Source organism: Desmodus rotundus, chromosome 4, assembly GCF_022682495.2.
Source record: "Desmodus rotundus isolate HL8 chromosome 4, HLdesRot8A.1, whole genome shotgun sequence".
Lineage (NCBI taxonomy): Eukaryota > Metazoa > Chordata > Mammalia > Chiroptera > Phyllostomidae > Desmodus > Desmodus rotundus.
This window is the reverse complement of record NC_071390.1, coordinates 4876668-4897710: the sequence shown is the minus strand read 5'-3', so window position 1 is coordinate 4897710 and position 21043 is coordinate 4876668. Positions and strand designations below refer to the sequence as shown.

The following is a 21043-nucleotide window of genomic DNA, read 5'->3' as shown; positions in this document are numbered from 1 at the left end:
TGGGAGCCGAACCCAGGCTGGGCTGGGGGCTGGACGCGCCCAGAGCCTCTCTGCTCCCTGCCGTGACAAAGCGGGGCAGCTCCCCCGCAGCTCAACTGTAACTCTGACCCAGATGACGCAGGCAGGCATCTGGGCCAGGCAGCTGGGTCGCTGAGGGTTTGCCAAAAGCCGTTAACCACTAACAAGGCATTCAGTCGTGCCCCACATGGGGACAGGCCTCAGAAGTGTGTCACACGGGTAAACCAAGGCCAGGTGATCTCCCTGCTTCCATTTCCTCTGGTGGCAGGCGAGCACCTGGGCTCTCCCTCCAAGCTGTGGCTTATGACAGAGAAGAAAAGAATCTTCCTTCTCCGCCACCTGGGATCCAACTCTGCCAGCCAAGGGGCCTGGGGGCCACCTCACTCGGCTGTGGTTTCCCCGTATGTGAATGGAGCACCCTGCCTGCCCCGGAAGCTGCTGCAGAGCCCAGAGGATCCTGCAGGTAAGGAGTGCGGCCCAGCACCCTGCCTCCCGGCCGCCCCACCTTTAGGCACTGGGTCTAGAGAAGAGAAGTCGAACACTGTGCGCAGAGGGGAGGCTGAGACAGAGATTAAGAGGCCTGCAGCGGCGACCCAGTGTGGCGACCTGGCTGCTGCCTCAACAAAGATGTCACAGAAACTCCAGCGGCCCGTCAGAGTGTCTCCAAAGAGGCAAGAGTCACAGAGAGACAGATGGCGAGAGGAGAAATGGGGCCCCATCACCTGGAGCGGGAGAAATCAATCTAGTCAATACAGGAACCTTTCCTGCCCCCTTTAAAGAGGGGGGACCGAGGGCGCCTTTCCGGAAAGCAGTAGGAAGCAAGCGCCTCAAGGCTGTGCCTGCCCTCGGGCCTGTCCATCCCTCCGATGGGAACTACCCTGAGGAACAACCCAGAAGACAGACGAAGCTTAGATTCTTCGTCCTGTTAATCACAACAGCAAACAAAACACCCTTCCACCAACCACCAACAAGCAGCCCAGTCAGTGGGCACATTCTGATACGTGCACCCGGAACTCAGCACAACGTATGGGACCGGCGATCTCCCCGCTGTGGGGGAATGATGGGAACCACTCCTGAGAAAAGCACGAGAGGTACTTTCTGTATATAATTTTACATAACCGTGTGTTCATCATGGACTTGGCTAGGAAAAAAAGTGCAGAACACATAAAAATACCCCAACGTGTAATAGCAGTTATTGCCCCTGGGTAACGGGGCTACGAGAGACTTTTATTTTATACTTTGTACTATGGTGCATTTTCTGACTTCAAAAAATGAACACAGTTCCTTTAACAGTCAGACAGAAACCCTCTGTGCTGTAGCTGGAATGACGTTTGTCAACCACACACCAGTACCTGGCCCTGCAGCGCCCTGCACCGCTGGGGCCGAAACAGTCAGGACACACCAAACAGCGTCCCACGGCCACTCCCTGTGCCTGGGTCCGGGCGGTGCTCGAGGGTCTCACCTGGAGGACGCAGGCCCCTGCGGGAGGGCCAGGGAAGGACTGCTCCCAGCCACCTCGGTTACTCACCCATAACTCCACAAGAGAAAAGTGTCGGTCCGTGACTCATCTTCTTTGGCGTGTGCTGAAAACAACCAGAAAAGCTATTCACTCTCCAAGTCATAAGAAGCACATCTGCACGTGGCCGTGCGCTGAGCCCGTGCTAAGGTCACAATGACAGGGGAGCGGCCCGTGGCCAGCGTCAGATTCCCAAAAGGAGAGGAAAGTATCCAGAGAGATGACGTCTGCCTGTGATTAGGCCTGGACACTGGGCCCGAAGTCTCCAGTGAGTTATGGAGTCTGTCAAGGGAACGGGCTTCGAGCCCCCACAGGCAAGCCCCATGACTTGTGACACCGGGGCGTTTGCCACGGGACGGTGTGCGATACGCGTGGTTCACCAGGTTGGGCTGAAAAGAGCGGCCCCCCACCCCGCCCCACAGCCCAGGCTGGGAGAGGAGGGGACCTCACAGAGGCAGGAAGAGCCTCAAGTGAAGGACAGAGGTGCTCTGCCACCCCCAGGCGTCCTCTCTGAACTGAAACAGAAACTCACAGGTTGTCACTGCTCTCAACAGACAGCGCTGGCTTCTGAGCTGCTTGGCACCATGTCCCCACGACGGCTTCCCTTCCACCGGGGACAGTCCACATCTTCCCCCAATCCCACACCTAGCCGCAGCGGAAGGCAAGGGCCGCTGGGTGAAAGAGAGGCCAGCAAGGCCCAGCAGAGCCCCAAGCCCAGGCACTAGCTCTGCAGCTGCACAGAAACCTGAGCTGCGGACATTCCGGGGTTCCCATGCTCGTAGAGAACCAAGTAAGAGGCCTGTCCTGACCACTGGCGAGGAGGAGGCTGTGGCTGCCCATCGAGGCCTCAGGAAGAAGGGTCTGGTCTAGCATTCCAAAGACTCATGCATCCATCCATCCATCCACCCGCCCACCCATCAACAAACCTGTACCAGTGATGACCTGCACACAGGGTCACTAGTGAAAACCTACGGGCTGATCGTGTAACAGTGACAGAAGCTCTCAGCCCCAGAGCCCTCGGCTGGTCACAGGGCTCTCACCTGCAAGAGGAGCCCAGGCCCTGGCTCTTTAAGGTCTGGAAGCACGAGGGTGGAGCTAAGTAGGAACACCTGGCCCACCCAGATAAGAGGGGTGGCAAGCGCCTGGCACCAGCTCCCCACCCCTGTCCCCAGCCGCCCAATGCAGGGACCTTTGCCCTCAGTCATGTATGTGGTCATCCAATGAGCTTATTAGGGTTCACCCTGTCCAGCCTGGGGCACAGAGGTGAAGGATGCCAGCCTTGGCCCTCAGAAAGCTCACAGGCGCCCAGACAAACCCTGACACAACCCACGGCATGGGACAGGAGGGGAGGTGACCCAGCCTGCGGTGCCGGGGGCCAGGGCTGGCTTCCCCGGGGAAACACTGGAGCTGGTGCTGAAGGACCAGGAGGAGGAGCTTACAGGAGGCAAAGGGGGCGGGAAGTCCTTTGCCAGTGCCCCCGCCTCTGTTCAATTCTCTGTCAGGGCCAGGTGCCCTCCTGGATGCCAGGGACTTGACCTCCACCCCGCTGGCTCAGTTCACGCAGCACTAAAAGCCCACACCAAAGTCACCCAACGGAGAGCAGGTGACAAACTCGAGAACCCTGCAGGGCTCAGACAGGGGCAAGCTGGGCTCACCCAATGCCACCGGCCTTGCCTGCCAAGGGAGACAGTTCCAACGCCACATGGGCACCCGGCACAGAGCAAACACCCACTGGGGAACCACAGCCCCTACGCAGGCTGGGAGCCCACAGAAACCCAAACCAGGATCGGGCTGGGGAAAGCAGAAGAGAGCGAGGAGCCCACAGAGGCCTGTGCGCTGCGCCAGATAGAGGGGCCACTGAGCAGAGCGTGGGGCCACAGACAGCAGCGAGACGCAGGCAGTGAACCGGCCCGCAGTCATGTCGCGGCTCGCTGGGCCGTCTCCTTCCACGAAGCTACGTGTGCCAGACAGAGGGGCACTCCAGACCCTCCCAGGGAGGTGCGAGTGTGTGTGGGCACAGAATGAAGCCACCGTGCCAGCACACAGAGACCCTGGGCCTCCACTCACTTGCTCGCTCGCTCAGCAAGGCTTTGGCTGTGTTTGCTACAGACTGTTTCCCAGGGCCGAGATGTGCTTGGAATGGGAGGGCTTCTCGCTCCCCTGCAGCTCTGCCCCGCCCCACCCCACTCCCACCCCGCCCTCCACAGCAGCCAGACGAACCAGACTCCTACCTAGGCCCCCCCACTGTGCCCTGGGCCAGCTCTCCCACGCTGCTCCTCTGCTTACCGCCCACCAGCTACTTCCCACAGCAACTGAGTAACACTCAGGCCACCCCCTCTCGCTGCAGCCCACCAGACCCAGGTGGGCCCAGCCGGGCACCCTCAGTCCCGCCAGGTCCACCCCAGGCTCGCACGCAGCTCAGCAGGACCTGCCTGCTCGCTGCCACCCCAGGGCCTCTGCTGTGGGGTCTTTCCAGAATGGGCTCTGGGTCTCAGTCCCGTCATTCGGCACACCCGTGGCCTTCCCGGAGCGCCTGGCTGAAAGGGCGCCCTCCCCACCCCGCTTGTCTCGCACGGTCTTATTTAGGGTTTGGGCCACATGTATCAGCTCATTTGTTTCTGGGCTTTTTCTCTGACCCCCGAGACCTAAGCTTCATGAGGCTGCTGTCTTGTCCCTGCGTGGAGCAGGCACCATGAGACTCTCTTGCTCACACTGCCATGGAAGTGGGGCCAATGGAAACGGATGTTCACTGGGTGGACCTGCTGCCTCCCCAAGTCGCTGGGCTCATGCCAAGTCGAAATTCAGTGGGGAAGGGGCCAGAGCGCCAGGCAGAGTCAGGGGTGACCCCAGGCCAGCCCAGGCTCCCCAGGCAGCCTCTGCCTCTGCACCTGAGGGCACGGTGGACCAGCAATGGCTCACACTGAGAGTTTACAACGTGAAGGAACCTCTTCCCCAAATCCGCTGTTCTAGGGGATCTCCGCCCCTGGGCCCCTCATGGAGCACAGAGAAACTGCAGACTGGGGGTATAGCCTGCTGCTTCTGCTAACAGCACCCTGATTCTCCACTAGGGCTCCACCCCACCCCTCACCCCCACCCCCCGCCCACACTGCATAGACTGTGGTAGGACTGTGCCCTGATCTCCCCCGACATGGGTGTGGCTGACCAGATACTCCTGGGCCCGGGGCTCTAACGCCTGGGTCAGGCTGGGGCTGGCTCGCCACATGGGGACTCCCGCCGGCCGCCTGCCACTGCCTGCGTCCAAAACACTCCGAGCTGCCCTGTCCCTGCCCTTTCTGGGCTTCATTCACCAACTCTTCTCCAGTCCTAGAGTTCTCTCTGGCGCACCAGTGAATTCTCTTTGGGTGCAAGTTAGCAGTAGAGGGTTTGGTAGTCACAACGGAGGGACCCTGGCCGGTTTCGTGCTGACCTTCAGGAGGCTAATGGTTGGGTGAGCCACAGCTCGGCTGGCTGAAAAACTGCTGAAGGTGAGCTCTGAGCAGAGGTGTTCAGAAACATGAAGAAAGATTTCTAAGTTAAACTTGCTTAACCAGAAAAGAGTTTACAGTGCAATGTTGCTTCTTGTTGTTATTTTAAATTTTATTTATCTACATTTAGAGAGCGGGAAGGGAGGGAAAAAGAGAGGGAGAGAAACATCAGTGTGTGGTTGCCTCTCACACACCCCCTACTGAGGACCTGGCCCCACAACCCAGGCATGTGCCCTGACTGGGAATCAAACCGGCGACCCTTTGGTTCACAGGCCAGTACTCAGTCCACTGAGCCACACCAGCCAGGGCTTGTTGGGTATTTTATTTTGTTTTGTTTTGTTTTTTAACAAAAGGCAGCCTTCTCTTCCTTCTGTTCCTTTTTCCTCTTCATGATTGTCAATTCGGTCAAACTGGTTTGTGTGTGCAGAGAACGTCCATCACAGCAATTATGGAGAAATGCTGACGGACAGGACAGCCGCACGTCAAGGCCAACCCTAAGGCCTGAAATAGTTGTGGGCTGAATACTTCCCCCTGGGGCGCTGGGGTAGCCAAACAAAAAAACAGACGGAATCAGAGGCCCCATCTTGCGTTCTGAGCCCGATCTGAGGCTGGGCCAGTGGCGTGCAGGCCTGAACATCACACACCCGACAGCTTCCCAGGGGTCGGCCCCCAGCACTGACCACTGGCAGGTTTCCCAGCATCCCACACTGAGGTTCCCACTGGGCTCCAGGTTGTCCCGGGCCATTTTATTCCCAGTATACGAAAAATTCTCACTGGTCGGTGCCACTCTGCAGCTAGCCACTCTCTACCCCTTGGACCCGTGCACCCACTGCGGGAAGGAAGGGCCCATCGCTCCTTGACGAGGCTCCATACTCCTCGGTGGGCACAGACACACAAGGACGTGTCTGCAGTGACCCAGGACGGGGAGCACAGCTCCCTCCACCCCAGCATTTCTTCCAGGGTGAAGCCTCCCCCAGGGCAGGGCCTGTTCTCTCTGAGATTCCTTAGATCACAAGAAAAGATTCTGGAATCAGATCTTGCCTGGGAAAGGCAAAGGCTGCCAATCACACTGAGACCTCGGGGCCCTGTCTCTGACTACGCCCTGACTTCAATAAAGACACAGTTCAGGTCTCTCTCCGATGAGGAGCCACCTCAGACAGAAAATGCCATCACCACGCTTCGCCCTCCCTTTCTTCTGCAGGTTACTGACGGGAGCCATCACGTCACTTTTTCCTTCTCCTGACGCAGCGTTACAGGGAACCACAATGCCACACAGACACACTCACACTGACGCATGTGCCGGGAACAAGCGAAGCACTCCAGCCTCTGAGACGGCACGTGGATGAGGCCGTGGCAGTAGAAAGCAGAAGGGAGAGCCAGGCCCCAGAAGAGAAGCTGAGAAAGGCGAAGCACCCTTGGGTGGAGGCTCTCAAAGATGCAAATGGAGATGCAACAGGGGCCCTGTCTCCCCAGGCTCAGGGTTAGCCCAGCGCGGGTGGGCTCCCCGGGGTCCTTGCCTGCCCAGGGCAGAAGGCATCAGACTGCCTCGGGTCCTGCACGTCTGGGTTTGGACTTCATGCTGAGCCCGATGCCAGCTCTGGGCCACAGGAAGTACAAGGATGCTCAGAGCCCAGGCAGCTGGGTGCAAGGCCTGCCACGCCACTGATTCTTTCGACTGAGCGAGCCACTTAGCCGTGACATCCCAACCGGACAAGCACAGGAGGAAGGACCTGCTCCACAAACCAGTGTGGGCTGTTTTGGGAAACACCAGGAGGCTGGGGAAAGTGAGGCCGCCTGGAGCACACCCCGCCCCCAGGCCTCAGAGGGGCTGGGAGACTTGCAGGGCAGAGGAGGCCAGGCCTGGCTGGGGAAGACAGTCCCTCTGGAGCCAGAGAACAGCCCTGGGCCTGCGCGTGGGCGTGCGGGAAGGAGCTGGGGAACACTGTCCCCGAGGTCAAATGTCTGGGCAGCCTGCCAGCGGAGGCAGCTAATGTTAGAACGCTAGAAGGAAGAGCCCGCCACTGGGCAGGGGAAGGCTGTGGCGGAGTGGAGGAAAGGGGAACCCAACGCCGTCCTCGCTGCCCGCTGTGCAAGTGGGCTGGGGGCACAGCAGTGGCCAGGCTGCCTCTCGAAGGGGAAAGGCAAAATGCTGAGCGCTCATCAGCCCTTTCTGCTGTTTCCTTCGCCTCTCCTGGGAGTAAGTGCGGCCGTGCTGCTGCCAGCATCCAGTTTTTAGAAAAAGGAGACCTAGAGCCATTGAACGGGCTCCTAGAAGGGCCAGGAGGGGGCTGGCCAGGCCCAGAGGGAAGTCTGCAGGCCTCTCCTCACCCAGGTTCCCCAGGCCCCCCAGTGGCCCCCAGTGACTTTCACCAGCAGTTTGTGACTTTGTCTCCTCACGGCTGTGCCCCTGGGACCTGCTCCCACAATTCCAAAGTGGCCTGCGGTGATTCACATTCCATTTTTCACCCTTAAACCCCCACTTCTGTGATGTTCTCAGTCTCATTAGAAAACAAGAGGAGAAAGCCTTTCCCTCTTTCCTGTTATTATCTTGATGGTATTTAGCGAGGAAGATGTTACCGGCTTAAGAAGCTGAAGCAAAGCCCCTGCTAACTTCCTCTCCAGCTTGCTGGCCACTCAGGGCAAATTCTCCCATCAGTTTATCTCACATTCCACCTAGTGGATGTTATCTCTAGGCTGAGATATCTGGGGTCCTTCTCAGCTTATTGGGTCCCAGCCTCCCCCAGGGGGCCTGGCAGAGTCCTGAGAGGCCTCAGCCTCAGGAGATGGGCTGGGGCAGGTGCGAAGGTCCCAGGTGCAGGACACAAGGGCCCGGACTTGAAGGCTGCATCCTGGCACCCTGCTCACCAGCTGTGTGACCTGCCCCCACCTCCCGCAACCCCCATCCCCTGGGCCCTCAGAGCCCCAGTTTCCTGTCTGTATAACCAAGTAGAGACAGACATACCCCTGCCCCACCGCAGGGTGGGAAGAGGCTCCATGGCACAGAGGGAGACAGGACCAGTGCCCCTCAGACCACGCCCCCCTTCCAGGCTGCTGGATGCAGCCGTACTCCCTGCCTGCACTGCGCTCCGTGGGCACTGGGCGGGCAGAACCGGGCCAGGCGCGGGCCGTGGCCAACAATTGTGGCATACCAACACACGGACAGTGAGCGCCCCTCTCCAGAGGGGACTGCTACCCACAGCTGACCTGCACGTCTCAGGGGCCAAGGGGACGGAATGGGGAGACAGGGGGCCCAAAGTTCTGGGCTGGGTGGCTGTGGGCCTGGAGCAGCTGGTGACTTTCCAAGAAGGGGGAAAGGAAACCCATCAGGCAGCAGGAGTGTGCACACAGAGCCCCTGTCGATGGCCCATTTGCTCCGCCTTATTCTCTTTCCTTTTCTTTTTGGAGAAAATGAGTGTTCCTTCCCTGGATAGGGCTGAGAGGCTACACTCCTCCTGGCAAGGAGCTCAGACCATGCCTATTTGAAGAGCAGCTCAGCTGACCTTGGGCCCACGTGCCCTGGAATCACCAGCTCCATGGCCTACCCCAGCCAGCCCTGAAATGGGACCAAATTCACCGGCAGCTGCTGAGGCCAATAGCACAGCTGGAACCAGGCAGAGATCCTCCCCCTGGGACCTGCAGAAGGCCTTCACTCTGAAGACCATTCCTGGTCAGAGCTACGCTCGATGTGTTCTTTATGTTCAGCAGAAAAACGCCCACCAGTAACAGAAAACAGAGCAACCTCAGCCATGAACCTGAGCAGCAGCCAGAGAGGCACTAAAACAATGGCGAGCTCAGAAGAAGTGGCGCCATGGGAACCTGCGTTCATTTATTCCTCCCGCAAATGTTCACAGGGACATTCATTCATTCCTTCTGCAAATGTCCACCTGCCCTGGTTCCAGGCACTGGGCCTGCAGCAACAAGCAAGAGACGAAACGCCCACATTCTAGTGCAGGAGTCATGCGATACACAAGGTCCAATGTCAGGAAGAACTTCAGAAGGAAGAGAGACAGGGAAAGGGGACAGAAAGTGTATGTACTGGGGGGTGGGGGGCGAGGGTGGGAGTGGAACTAAATTTTAGGCCGACTGGCCAGAGAACAAAGGAAGGGAGGGAGAGTTCTGCTAAGGGAGAGTCTCCCAGGCTGTAGAACATGTGCAAAGGCCCTGGGGAGGCCTGTGCCGGAGCAAGGAGCCAGTGCGGTCTGTGCAGAGTGAATGGGGTGGGGGTGGGGCAGCAGAGAGCAGAGTAGTCATGGCAGCCAGAGGGCGTGGGCCCTTCCTGAATGGGACACCCGTGGAAGGTTCTGAGCAGAGGAGGGGCAGATCTGACCCTGTTCCCTCTGGTTGCTGGGTGGGGAACAGGAAGGAGGAGCCAAAAGCAAGGGACCAGTTCCCACAAGAATCCTGGCGAGAGCGGACGGCAACAGTGTCCGGGATGCTGAGCGGGGTCTAATTACAGACGCATGTCACACGCAGACCAGAGAGGCGGTGTGACGGGCAGAGCGCTGACTCATCTTTGCCTGTGCGATTCATCCGGCCCAGCGCCTGACACACCCAGGTGATCTGTCAAGGCCTGTGGAGTGGACACAGGTCTGATGCCTTCTGCAAGCTCCTGCCAGGGCCAGGGCCCCACCTGCCCACTCTTGGTCCGGCTACTGGTGAGCAACAACGGACGGAGCCATGAGGGAGCTACTGTGGGCACCCCTAAGGGGCTGTGACAAGCGCCAGGAGGGATGGCTGGGCGATGTGACCCTGGACAGTGGGCTCCCCACTGACCCCAGGCATGTAGGGAGTCCGGGAGGCTCCCCCATCTATAAAGCCCCTCCACAGGAGTGCTTCTAGCTGAGCGGGACCTCCTCCACTGCTTCTGCAGCGGGGCAGCCTGCTCACTCCTGAGGAGCCAGGCCGCAGCAGGCAGGAGGCCGTTTTGTTCTTGCTCTGTCGGCCGCTCGTCTGCCTCTCTGGCCCAGCCCACCAGGCCACTTGTTCAGAGGACACTTTGGTGGAGGGCAGCCGAGGGGAGCTGTCACCACGGCCCACCGCACTGGCCAGCAGACTGTGCCCTCTTTCTCCATCGCCTCCCACTCTACACATCCCTCCGGCAGCTGCCCCCGTCCTGCACCGCCCTTTGGAAGGATGGGCTTATCTCGGGCCCAACTCAGGCGCCACCTCCCCTTACGGGGTAGAGACCAGCAGGAATGTGGGTCTCTGCCAGGCTGGGGCAGCAGAACCACGCTCACTCAGTGTGACTGACCAGGGGCTGGCCGTCCCGCCTCACTCACCAGAAGGCTCCTGTCTGGGCCGGCTACTTCCTTCTTGCAAGTATTGTCCTTACCCGGGCTCTGGCTTCCTCTGCCCCCGCCCTGCCTGACTGGCAGCGCCCTGCAGAGCTCCGCTCTCGGGCACACCGGACTCCATCTGTTAGGCCTGCGTGCTCCGTCCACAGCCCCAGCGGGACACTGGGCCTCAAAAGGGTCATGAGGGAAACCAAGCCCACCGGGTGCTTACCAGCTCAGAGTTGAAGGTCCTGCATGCTACGGAGTCGGCGCCCAGGTTGTCGAGGCTCTTCCTTAGGATCATCACCATGGTAAGGCCTCAGGAGCTGGGCTCTGCCCCAGGGTGGGCACGCGCCATCTTCTACGGGGCAGACTCGGGCAGAGGCACCTCCCAGGTGACTGATGTCAGCAGAAACAGCTCCCCATTGGCCCCCCACCTCAGGGTGGGGCTCTGGCAGGAAATGGTCAAGTGTGGTCAACTCCCTGGGAAGACAAAAAAAGGAAGGCTGAGGGATCAGGACGGGGGAAGATCAGGACCCAGCGAGAGCTGCCCACTCCTCCACGCTGTGCCTGCCTCCCTGCTGAAGAACGGTGGAGGGCCTCAAAGGCCAGACCACCTTCTTGGAGGCCCTTGGAGGGTCCCTGAAGCCATTGCCCTGATGGGTACAAAGATGAATCTCAGTTCAGCCAGTGGAAGCCTCACCGTTAAGTGGCACCTTTAAGACGTATCTCAGGGTGTCCCATCTGCTGTTCCCCAAGTGTGATCAAGTCGTGTGACACCTTACACTGAGCTGACTCTACACACAGCTTCAGCGTCACCCCACCCCAGGCTGAGGGTCACACCTGCGCCAACCCTGCCATTGCCTCTCGGGCCTTCGGCTGGCAGCAGGGGACCCACAGTCCACGAGGCGGCCGATCTTCTCCACCAAGCAATGAACAGAAGCTCCTGGGGCACTCAGGAGGGCCCCCCGAAGGCACCTACTGCAACTCCCGTCCTGGGAAGGACCACGTTTCCACAATGACGCACCGGCAGCCCTGGGGGCCTCTGTAGTCTTGTCCCTTCCCCAGAATGAGGCAAACCAAGCCACAGCCCATTCAGGGCCCACCTGTCCATAACACTCTGACCTCCTGGCAGTCACGGGACCCCCCCCCCCCCCCCCCGGCACCACTCTGCACAGCCCATCACACGCCTCGCCTCCTCTCCAGCACCACCACGTAAACGCCAAGTGCGGCCTACCATTCAGGGGGAACAAGTCACCCCTCAACAGCCACCTTCCTGATCCTATTCCCCATCCCACCCCCCTGCGGTGACACCTCCAAAGGAAGTCCCACGGACACCAGCAACCTGGTGATCACAGCCCAAAAGTGGAAAATAGTGATGATAATAGTAGTAAACACACAGAAAGGCAACTCCTAATCTGTAATTAAAAACGAACTGCTGGGTGCAGGCAAGTGTTTTAGGAGCTGTGCTCTGTGTAAAAACTAATTGCGCCCTGGTATTTACTCGCCGTCCCGATTGTAAATCATATTTTCCTGTTTACTCCAATTAGACTTTACAGTGGGTGTTATTGAAACTGCTCAATTACGGGCCAGCTGGCAAGCCTAGCAAATTACCTTCTACTGTTCTTCGAAAACAAGGTTCATCCAAAGTGCAGAAGCAGAGAAGGGAGGAGGGAAATCAATACATTGTCAAAGGCCCAGCCGCTGGGGAAGGGAGGCTGCCAGCTCAAGGAGGAGACCCTATGGCCCTGACACCACCTTGAGACGGAGGTGACACATTCTGACCAAGAGGGGTCTGCTCAAGGAAAGACTCTCAGACAGCTCCTCCGAGTCCTGGCCGGACAGCCCAGCCAAAAATGCCCGCCAGGCCCTGGACACTTGGCTCGGGAGCAAGCCGGGCACACCAAGCGGGCGAGTGCCCAGAGGTGAGCTCCTGGACCATCCCTTCAAAGGCACCCCTTGTGCCGCTGTGGTGGCAGAAGCAAGGCCTGACGGTGGCTGTCTCCTTCTGGGTGCAGCCTCAATTCTGTTCCGGGGCAGCCCAAGGCCCCAGGGGCACCCTGCCCGTCTGTCACTGCCTTCCTCCTTGAGGGGACGCACACCTGCGTTGGACTCCCAGCTCTTGAAATGTGTTATGTGAGTGACCTTTGCCAAGTTACTTACTTTCTGAGCCTCAGTTTCCCTCTCTGTGAAACAGAGACATCTGCGGCTGCCTCGGAAGATTACCGTACCCCATGAAACCAGAACCCAAGCCCTGGCTGGCTGAGAAGCCCTAGCTCACTGGAAGACATGTCCAGTAAACCGCAACTGTCACTCCATGGGGGAGCGGCGGGGGGAACCCTGACCCTTTCTCAGCAATGAACGCCCAAGCAGCCTTCCTCTCAGCATTTTTAAAGGGACATTCCATCCAATTTTTTAAAAGCTAAGTTCTATCAAGAGGGGACTGGCTGTCTTAGGGCCCATCCCTCTGGTGAATCAGGAGGTGGCAGTAAGAAGGATGCTGCTGAAGTCTATCTCCATGGAAACAGGTTAGCCCAGCTGATGTGGCCGATGCAGTCGATGAAGCCACCAGGTACCAAGCACAAAGCTGGCTGGAGGCGTCCTGACTCTTGAAGCTCTGTCCCCACTGGAGCCCCTGCAGGGCACCAGGGCTCACAGAGGCAGCAGGGGGGTGAATACCAGAGCCCCTGGGAATCCGGTGGGTGGGCAGCCAACACAGCAGGCACTGAAAGAAGAGAGGAAGTCCAGGGCAATCCCAGTCCTCCGGGTCACGTAGGCAGGCAGGGGAGGGGACACTGGCACAGAGTCCTGGGGCGAATGACACACAGCACGGCATGTGTGTGGAGACCTCAGGTATGGGGACAGCCTGGATGCCCATCAACAGAGAACAGGTTACTTAAATCACAGTGTAGCCACGTATGGGAATACTGGGTCGTCCTCACCGCAACTTTAACGGTACAGAAATAAGCGCTCTCCAAGAGATGCTGAAGTGGAAACAGCAAGAGAAGGGTCAGCATGGTCCCACCGCACCGCCACGGTGGCCTCAGGGAAGGACTGCGGGTCTGTAGCAGGAGAAGGCCTTACGTGCTCTTCGAACATTTCATCCAGTGCTCGTGATACCTTTTTGATTAAAAAGAAAATAAGCAAGGTTTCCACAGGAAGCGAAGAGGCACCTGGGCAGAGGGGAGAGTGTGAGCGAGGCGAGGCAGCTTGCCCTGTCCAGGTATGTGGGGGACAGTGTGGAGAACAGCGAGCACAATGGTGGCCGGAGCCCAGGGGACGTGGAGAGAGGGCAGCAGCAGGACGAAGAGCTGGAAAGACAAGATTCAAACTGGACCAAGGCTCTGAATGCTGGGCTGAATGGAGACCACCACACGGCCACAGGGGCTCCCCAAGAGGCCAGAGCTGGCTGCTTCGATCTGCTGAGAGTGACTTTGTCTGGAGCCTGCGCAACACCTAGCACACCGCCTTGAATGTGCTAGGAGCCCAACACACGTGTGTGGAATTAGGCTCAATCGTAGCAACATCCAAAATGGGCCGGGCACATTCTCGGACCTGCTGATGTGGGTCCATCCAGTCCAGGACAGCCTGGTGCGATCTGGAATTCTCCGGGACTCCTGTGACCCACGGCGCGGGCCTGGCCAAGTTCACTGGGGAACATCGGTGTCCATGCGGGGACCTGGAGCCCAGTCCCAGAACTGGCCCGGGGGCTCCACAAGGAAGAAGCCAAGTGGTTGGCCTTTGAAGGGGCAACTGGGCACCTGGCTTTGCCCAAAGTAAAAAGGAGGCAAAGGCCTCCTGAGGCCACCTCAGGGGTGCAGACCCTGCTCTGGCCTGGTGGGCTTTTTTCCTAACTCATACTAAGAGCAGCTTCTATCTATTGAGCACCTACTGTATACCAGGTGCTTTGCACACATCAGCTACATGACAGGTTCAATTACCTCTATTTTGTAGATGAATGACCTTGTGTTTGAAGCCAGGTGGACCAGCTGCCAGGCTTGTGCCCCCCACCTGCCTTTCCATCCCAAATGCACCCTTTCAAAGCTGCACTAGTACACGACCCCCGCAAGTTCCCTTCTTGGATTCAATCCCAGAGGAATGCAAACTCCTGCCCCGCAGCAACCCACACGCGAACGCCCCTCATGGCCTCGTTCCCGTCGGTCCCAGCCAGGGACGCACCGTGGTGTCCTTCGCCAGGTGACGGCTTGATCCACTCCAGCTGCAAACAGGCCACAGAACCCTGCTCGGCACCAAGGGGAAGGCACACCGAGTGAGGAAGCCCGGTCGCCAAAGGTTAGTAAATTCACGAAGCCATTTACATAATACTCTTGAAATGATAAAATTATAGGAATGAAAACTAGACTCATGGTTGCTGGGGAGGGTGGGGGTAGGGTGGGAGAAAAGAGTGGCAGCAAGAGGGAGGGAGGTGAGTGTGGTTCTGAAAAGGAGGGCTCCTTGGTGACGATGCTCTGTGTCTGGACTACGTCACGGTCCCCTTCCTGCTTATGACGGCTCTGCCAGATGTAACTACAGAGGCAAGCCGAGTAAATGGTACACAGGGTTTCCCTTCTCATTTGACAACCACATATGAATTTCCAATGATCATAAAATTTAAAACTTAGGTTAAGAAAGCCCATTCGATCTATGTACGTTTGTCAAAAATGCACAAAACTCAACACCAAGAGCGAACTGTGCTGTATATAAATATTTTTAATATCTTCTAGAAAGAAGCACACTGCCCGCACCAAGGACCTCCGGCAAGGAGGGGCGAGGACTCGCACTATCAGTTCGGGCAGCCCTGGCTTTCACTTCGACAAGTCTCGGACTTCAGTCTCCTCGTCTTTAAAATGAAAGTGGTCATGACGCCTTTGCCCTGGGGGCCTGGAAGGTAAGACAGCATGTGTAAGAGCGGCAGCTACACGGAGAGGACCCTGTCAGTGGCGTCCACCCCCTGCCCGTGAGCAAGCAGCCACGGGGGTTAGCACTTCTGTCTGCCCACGTCACCCCAGCCTGTCTGCCGTAGTCACCCCTCCACTGAGCAGGGCAGACAGAGGGCCTCCTGCCCCGCCCTATGCACACCTGCAGGGCCTGCCTGTCCACGGGCAGAGAGCTCAGTAAGGGCCTCCCCTCAACAGACACCTGGTCTCTTTCCGGTCTCTTCCTGGGACACAGGCTCTCTGGCCTTGCCCCCAAGAGCCTCCACTCAGTGATGCCTCTTCCCCAGGACTCCCATCAAAAGAGGAAAGGGCCCAGTCAGACTTTCCACTGACCGTGATCCCACTCCCCTGACCACTGGGCTGCAGATGTGGTGGTAGAGGGCCCTGGCCACCCCTCAAATCCTCACCCCAAGGATGCGTCTGCCCAAGGACACCGCTGAGCTCCCCAGTACTGTGCCCAGGGCCAGGCCTGCAGGGTAGGAGGGGACCCAAAGCAACACTGCCTGCAGTCAGTAAGAGGCCCCGGACCCAGCGCATGGCACCCAGCTCCAGGGCCACCTCTGCCCCCACACCCCACACAGTACACTCCCGCTTCCGCCTGCTGCCTCCCTGAGCACCCCCCAGGGACCAGCTCTTCCCTTTTAACCACCTCCCGTTCCTACAGACAGCGCTCGCTGTCAGGCTCGCTGTCGGGAGTGTTCCATTTTCCAGAGGAGAAGGCTGAAGCTCCAAGAAAACAAAATAAACCGAGCATTTGCCGGAGATCCCACAGCAAGCAGGCGCGAGGGCAAGATCTGAATCCAGGTCTGCCTCCGTGGCCACTCTCTTGGACACCCCAGGGGACAGGGCAGCTCTGCTCTCACATGAGTCCTTCTCACCATGAAACTCTTGCTTTTGTCCTGCAGTCTTCAAGGTGCTTTAGTTGGTTTGCGACCCTTGAACCCAGCTGTCTGACAGCACTTTGGTCAGACTCTCAGCTTCTGGCAAAGCAGAACCCTGCCTGGTGCCTGCCAAACGCATTAGCATATGCAAAAAACCGTCTACCCTCTAAAAATCCCTATCACGCTGAAGCAGATGACAGCAGTCCCCCGACCGAGACACTGGCCGTGCTGGGAAGCCCCAGGCAGCGACGCTCCAGCAGTGACTTTCAGAGCGGCAGCCCATCTTACCCCCCTAAACACAGGACTCAGAGCAAAACCTCAGCGTGACCTTGGCCACTGACAGCGACTTTCCTGATGGCCTAAGCAAGTCATTCCTCTCAGAGCTCCCATTTCCCTGTCCCATTAAGCAAAGGAAACAGGACGAACACAGAGATTCCGCAAGGGCTTTGGGAGGGCGGCGTGCCCCCTTCAACCCGCCCGGCTTCCGCCAGTGCGACCACAGCGGTCTGCAGGCAGGGTCCAGAGGCAAGTCCATGGCCACTTGGGGAAGTGCGTGTCTTAGCGGTCAGGCTGCCTCTGCCAGATCCGGTATGACGGACCAACAGAGGTCGCAGTCAAGGTCACCTCCGCAGATGAGGGGAGTGAACACTGTCCAGGGGAGCCTTTGCCTGCTGTTTCCATGAGTAAGGCACCCGAGTTGAAAGGGCAGAAGTTACAAGCTGTCCAGGAACGTTATCAGGAGCCTGTCCTCTTCCAGACCGAGCTGCTGTTTGGAAAGGGTCTGCAATTTCCACAGGAGGACGTGTGCGGTGGGTGTGCGTGTCCCAGACCGCGCGGGAGCATCGAAACCAACTCCCCCCACCCAGTGCCAGTCCTCAGTCCTCCTGAACAGCCACCGACAGAAGACCGCAGTGTCTCGCCGCCTTCCAACACAGTCAGAAAAACAGACACACGTGAAACCTCTGTAGCTGACACTTTGCACACCCAGGACACGCTCAACACAAAACAGCACTAATGGAAGGAAACTCCAGAACAGAGGCAGTATCCAGGGGGAAAAATACATTTTTAAACCGTTTTCTTAGTATCTTCTTGGTGTGTGCCTACTGAAATAACAGGTGGCACAGAGCACACCTCTTAACAGAACATGAACAGCATCACCGTAGCAACAGCGCCAGGCCCGAAGCTTGTGGCATCGGAGCATCCCTACCTGTGGGCACCACTGCTGCCCCATGTTACAGAGGGACACCTGAGGCCCAGGTCAACCAGTGATGAAGGGTAAAGCAAGGACTCAAAACCACATGTGCTGAACTCCGAAGTCTTTGTCTTAACCCTTCGACTCTGGGGCCCGTAAACTTCAACACCACTGTCCTGTATTTGATTTCTCAGTTCCATTGACCAAATGCAGAGACACGGGTCTGCAGACACCCCTTCTCTACACCGCTCCTCCCAAGGCCCCCCACACCGCATGTGAACCTTCGGGAACTTAGCGCTGCAACGCCACCCTCAGGACTCCACCGCAGGCAGAGTGAGGGTGTCTTGGAGACAGTGGGCATGGGACACACCACAGCTTCCATCCCTCACAGCTGGGCAGCAGGGGGACTCCTCCCAGGACAGCCCAGTGCTCCCAGCCAAAGGCGGAGCTGGCGGGGGCAGGCAGGGGGAATGCAGGTTCTGCTGGCTTCTGGCTAACCATCGGGCATCTGCGACCGTCCGCCTGGTCACCCTGGGCCTCTGCCTCCAGCTCCACCTGTGCAGTCTGCGTGTGGACCTAACTCCATCCTCTTCTGCACTCCGCGCAGAGTCTGCCACAGCAGGAGCCTGCTCAACATCTGCCTGCCGAGTCAGTAACCAAACGGGAAGAGCAGGGGCGTCCATGTCCAGAAGCCACGCTTCCACTCCCAGCTCAGTCCCCGCTCAGTCCCAGCAAGCTGAGGGCTCTGGATGAGCTGGATTATCTTGCCAGGCTCACTCTCTCCCTGTGTAATGTGTGAGCCGCTATCCCTGTTCTGCTGGCTCAGGAGGAATGGAAGGTAAGGAGGTAAGGCTCTTTAAGGTGGGGGAACCCTACGAAATGTCCCTGGATGTCCTGGTGTCCTTAGGGGAGTGCAAGTCTGAGTGGAGAGCAGGCCTTTGTGAAGGCTTGTGAACTGGCTGGCAGATCACATCTTCCCCGCTGGGTAGGGCCTGAGTAGCTGGGGACAGGGGACAGGCTGTGCACTTTCCAGGGGACCGGCTACTGTGGCTGCCAGACATCAAATCCAGTACTGATTCTCGTGCTCCCTGGGGATCCCACTTGCATGTGACAGGTGAGGAAACTAGGCTTTGAGAGGCTGAATGACCTGACCAAAGCCACACAGCTGGCAGGTACCTGCTGTCCCTAGAGAGGACATGCTCACCAGTCCAGAATGACTGGCCGCAGAGTAAGGTATGGCCTCGAGGTGTTTCTCCAGTAACTAGAAGAGTATCCCTCCCTGGCCCAGTCCTTCAGGTGATCAAAGGCCACCAAGCACCCACATTTGGGGAAGGACCAGCAGTCACATTACCTGGCTACAAAGGGACCCGCCTTGTGCCCTTGGCTGACAAACTGGCCAGGCTTCCTTATGAAACCGTCTTAACGGAGGAGAAAAAACGACAGTGAAATCAGCTGCGAGGCCGAACGGGGACTCTGTCCTCCGGGACTTCACGTCACTGTCAGAGTGTCAGGGGGATTTTCTGTGGGTTTTTTTTTTTTTTTTTAAAGCCAATAACATTTCAAGAGGAGGGGGAGGAATGACATTACTCAGGGACATGAAAGTGTTGAGATCCGGAGCCAAAACAAATCCGAACATGGGAACAAGACAGCCCACGTTGTTTCTTGAAAGGGAAGCCAGCTGCATGCGTGACCTGTCAGAGGCTCATTTATCAATGGGAAGAGCGGACAGGCGTGTTTCCTACAAGCCCTCCAGTCCCGCTCGCTCCTGTGCCTGTCATTTTAACCCACCAAACACCACGGGAGAAGAGCGTGCAGTGGCCTGGGATCTGCGGAGCAGACTCCAAAGGAAGGAAACAAGGCTGGGGTGGGGTGGGGAGGTGGGAAGTGGTACTCACAGAGAACAGCACACCACACGGCAGCCTCCTCCAACCTGGGGCAGAGCAGAACGGGAGACGCGGTGAGGGGCCCGGAGATAATCGACTGAAACCTTAAGCCACTTAGCCTAAGACGACCATGACCTGTTCTTCAGTCAGACCTACTTACAAGTACAGTGAAAAAACACCAACAAAAACAAAAGAGGGGTGGAAAAAAATTAAAAACAAAAACCAGAATGGAGAAGCCCACACCAGGGGAAGTGTGGCCAGTACAAAGACAGATGACTCAGGAACCATGGGTGCTGGCCCTGGCTCCGCAATGGAGCAGCTCCGAGCATTGGCCAGGTCGCTTCCCCTCCCTGGGCCTCAGTTTCCTTGCCTGTCAAATGGGAGGCTGGGCCAGACGAGCTCAGTGTCAGATTAGTGAGCCACGTGCAGGCTGTGGGCTTCAGCAAGGCCCTCGGCCTCCCTCAGCCTCAGTACCCTCCCCTGTGACGTGCTAACAAGAAGCTGAGTGAGTGTGAGACCCCATACGGACCTGGAGGTGTCGTGTGAGCGGTGAGGAAGGAGGAGGCTAAGAGCTGATGGCTGTCCTGGCAGGGTGTGTGGGTCAGTTTCCCGCTTCTGCTAGAACCTGACCTGCAGGGCTCAAGGGCCCAGGAAACCGGTCAACAGCCAAGACCAAATCATCACCCCCTAACATCAAGAGCCTCAACTACGACCTCCCAAGCAACCACACGGGGTGGGGGTGAGAGGCGGGGACGTAGAACCAGCCCCCCTCGTATGTACCTGTGGGGTAGAAACGAGGGTCGCTGCACGCATGCATCCTCCCAGCTCACCCCTGAGCACGCAAGGCACCCTGATGTCTCCCAGCGCCACTCACAGCGCTCTGTGTTAAGGACGACCTTGGAGCACCAGGAAGTTAGTCACTCTCCAGTCTCCCTGCCTCCATCTCCCACCTCCTGCACGAAGAACAAACTCTTCCTTGTCCAAAGGCCCAGGGGCTCGTGGGGCCCATGGCCAGCCATGGTCTCGCCCTTCCCCGAGGCTGTTGCCCCCACCCAGGAGGCATGTGCAGCCCTCCCACCAGCGCAGCTCCAGGGGCTCAAGGTCAGGGGAAGCACTCGGATCTGGGCCGGCCGCCTGCCAGCGCTGCTCCCACAGAACCCTTTGGTAGCTGGCACTTGGCACACAGCTGGGAGGGCAGCGATCTCTTTATCTCGGGGCCTAGGGGCACTAAACATACCACAAGTATCACACTGGGACACTGGAGGGGACCCAGGAGCTCTTTAAGGACTGTTGAGCACACAAGAGCCACCAAGCTTCCCACTCAGAGGTCACATGCTACCCTCAGCTCCCACCCCAGGGCTGCACCCTCCTGAGCCGAACAAGTCTCCCAACCTCCTTCACTGGGTCTGGGGCAGCAATGGACCAGGCGGGCTCACCGCCTCCCGTGAAGCCTGCCCCCTCTCCCCGCCACCCCATTCTCACTGCAAGCTCTGCCCCGTGTTCGAGAACACCCTCATGTGCCAAAACAGCTCTTCCAAGAGACCCAGCCGCCTGACCGGAAGGGGCTAACGACAGCTGTGCCCGAACTCCCCAGCTCCTCTCGGGTAAATCCACAAAGCCAGCTCCCTGTACCTCCCAGGGTCTAAAGGGAAGACAAACACAGACCCCGCTGGCCATGGGCGGCAGCCCCACGGAGGGAGGCCGTGGCATGTGTGACGGCAGCTGCCTGTCTGCAGACGCAGCGCCAGGCTGTGGACTCTTCAGCTGGAGAAAGAGGCGCCTGTGGGAAGGGCTTCCCTGGGGCGCTCATTCAAAGCCAAGCCCAGCGTTCTGCTCGGAATCACTCAGAACTGGCCAC

The 21043-nt window shown here is 58.3% G+C and overlaps 2 protein-coding genes across 4 annotated transcripts in view; both read right to left on the bottom strand.

Annotated features, from left to right (window-relative positions):
• The window catches only part of FAM53B (family with sequence similarity 53 member B), a 65557-nt gene extending 54893 nt beyond the window's left edge, over nucleotides 1–10664 (bottom strand). Inside the window, exons 1-2 of the mRNA XM_024555483.4 lie at nucleotides 10525–10664; nucleotides 1547–1601 (exon numbers count right to left, since the gene is read on the bottom strand). Of these exons, the coding sequence (XP_024411251.2) occupies nucleotides 1547–1601; nucleotides 10525–10602 (133 nt within the window). The 5' untranslated portion in view covers nucleotides 10603–10664. The remainder of the gene's footprint in view (nucleotides 1–1546; nucleotides 1602–10524) is intronic.
• EEF1AKMT2 (EEF1A lysine methyltransferase 2) overlaps nucleotides 10640–21043 on the bottom strand; it is a 63383-nt gene continuing 52979 nt past the window's right edge. The window contains exon 7 of one of the 3 annotated variants that reach the window (XR_006654867.2): nucleotides 10640–10775. The gene's annotated coding sequence lies outside the window, so the exon portion shown is untranslated. The remainder of the gene's footprint in view (nucleotides 10776–21043) is intronic. The other 2 variants (XR_006654868.2, XR_011651081.1) reach the window with 2 other exon arrangements.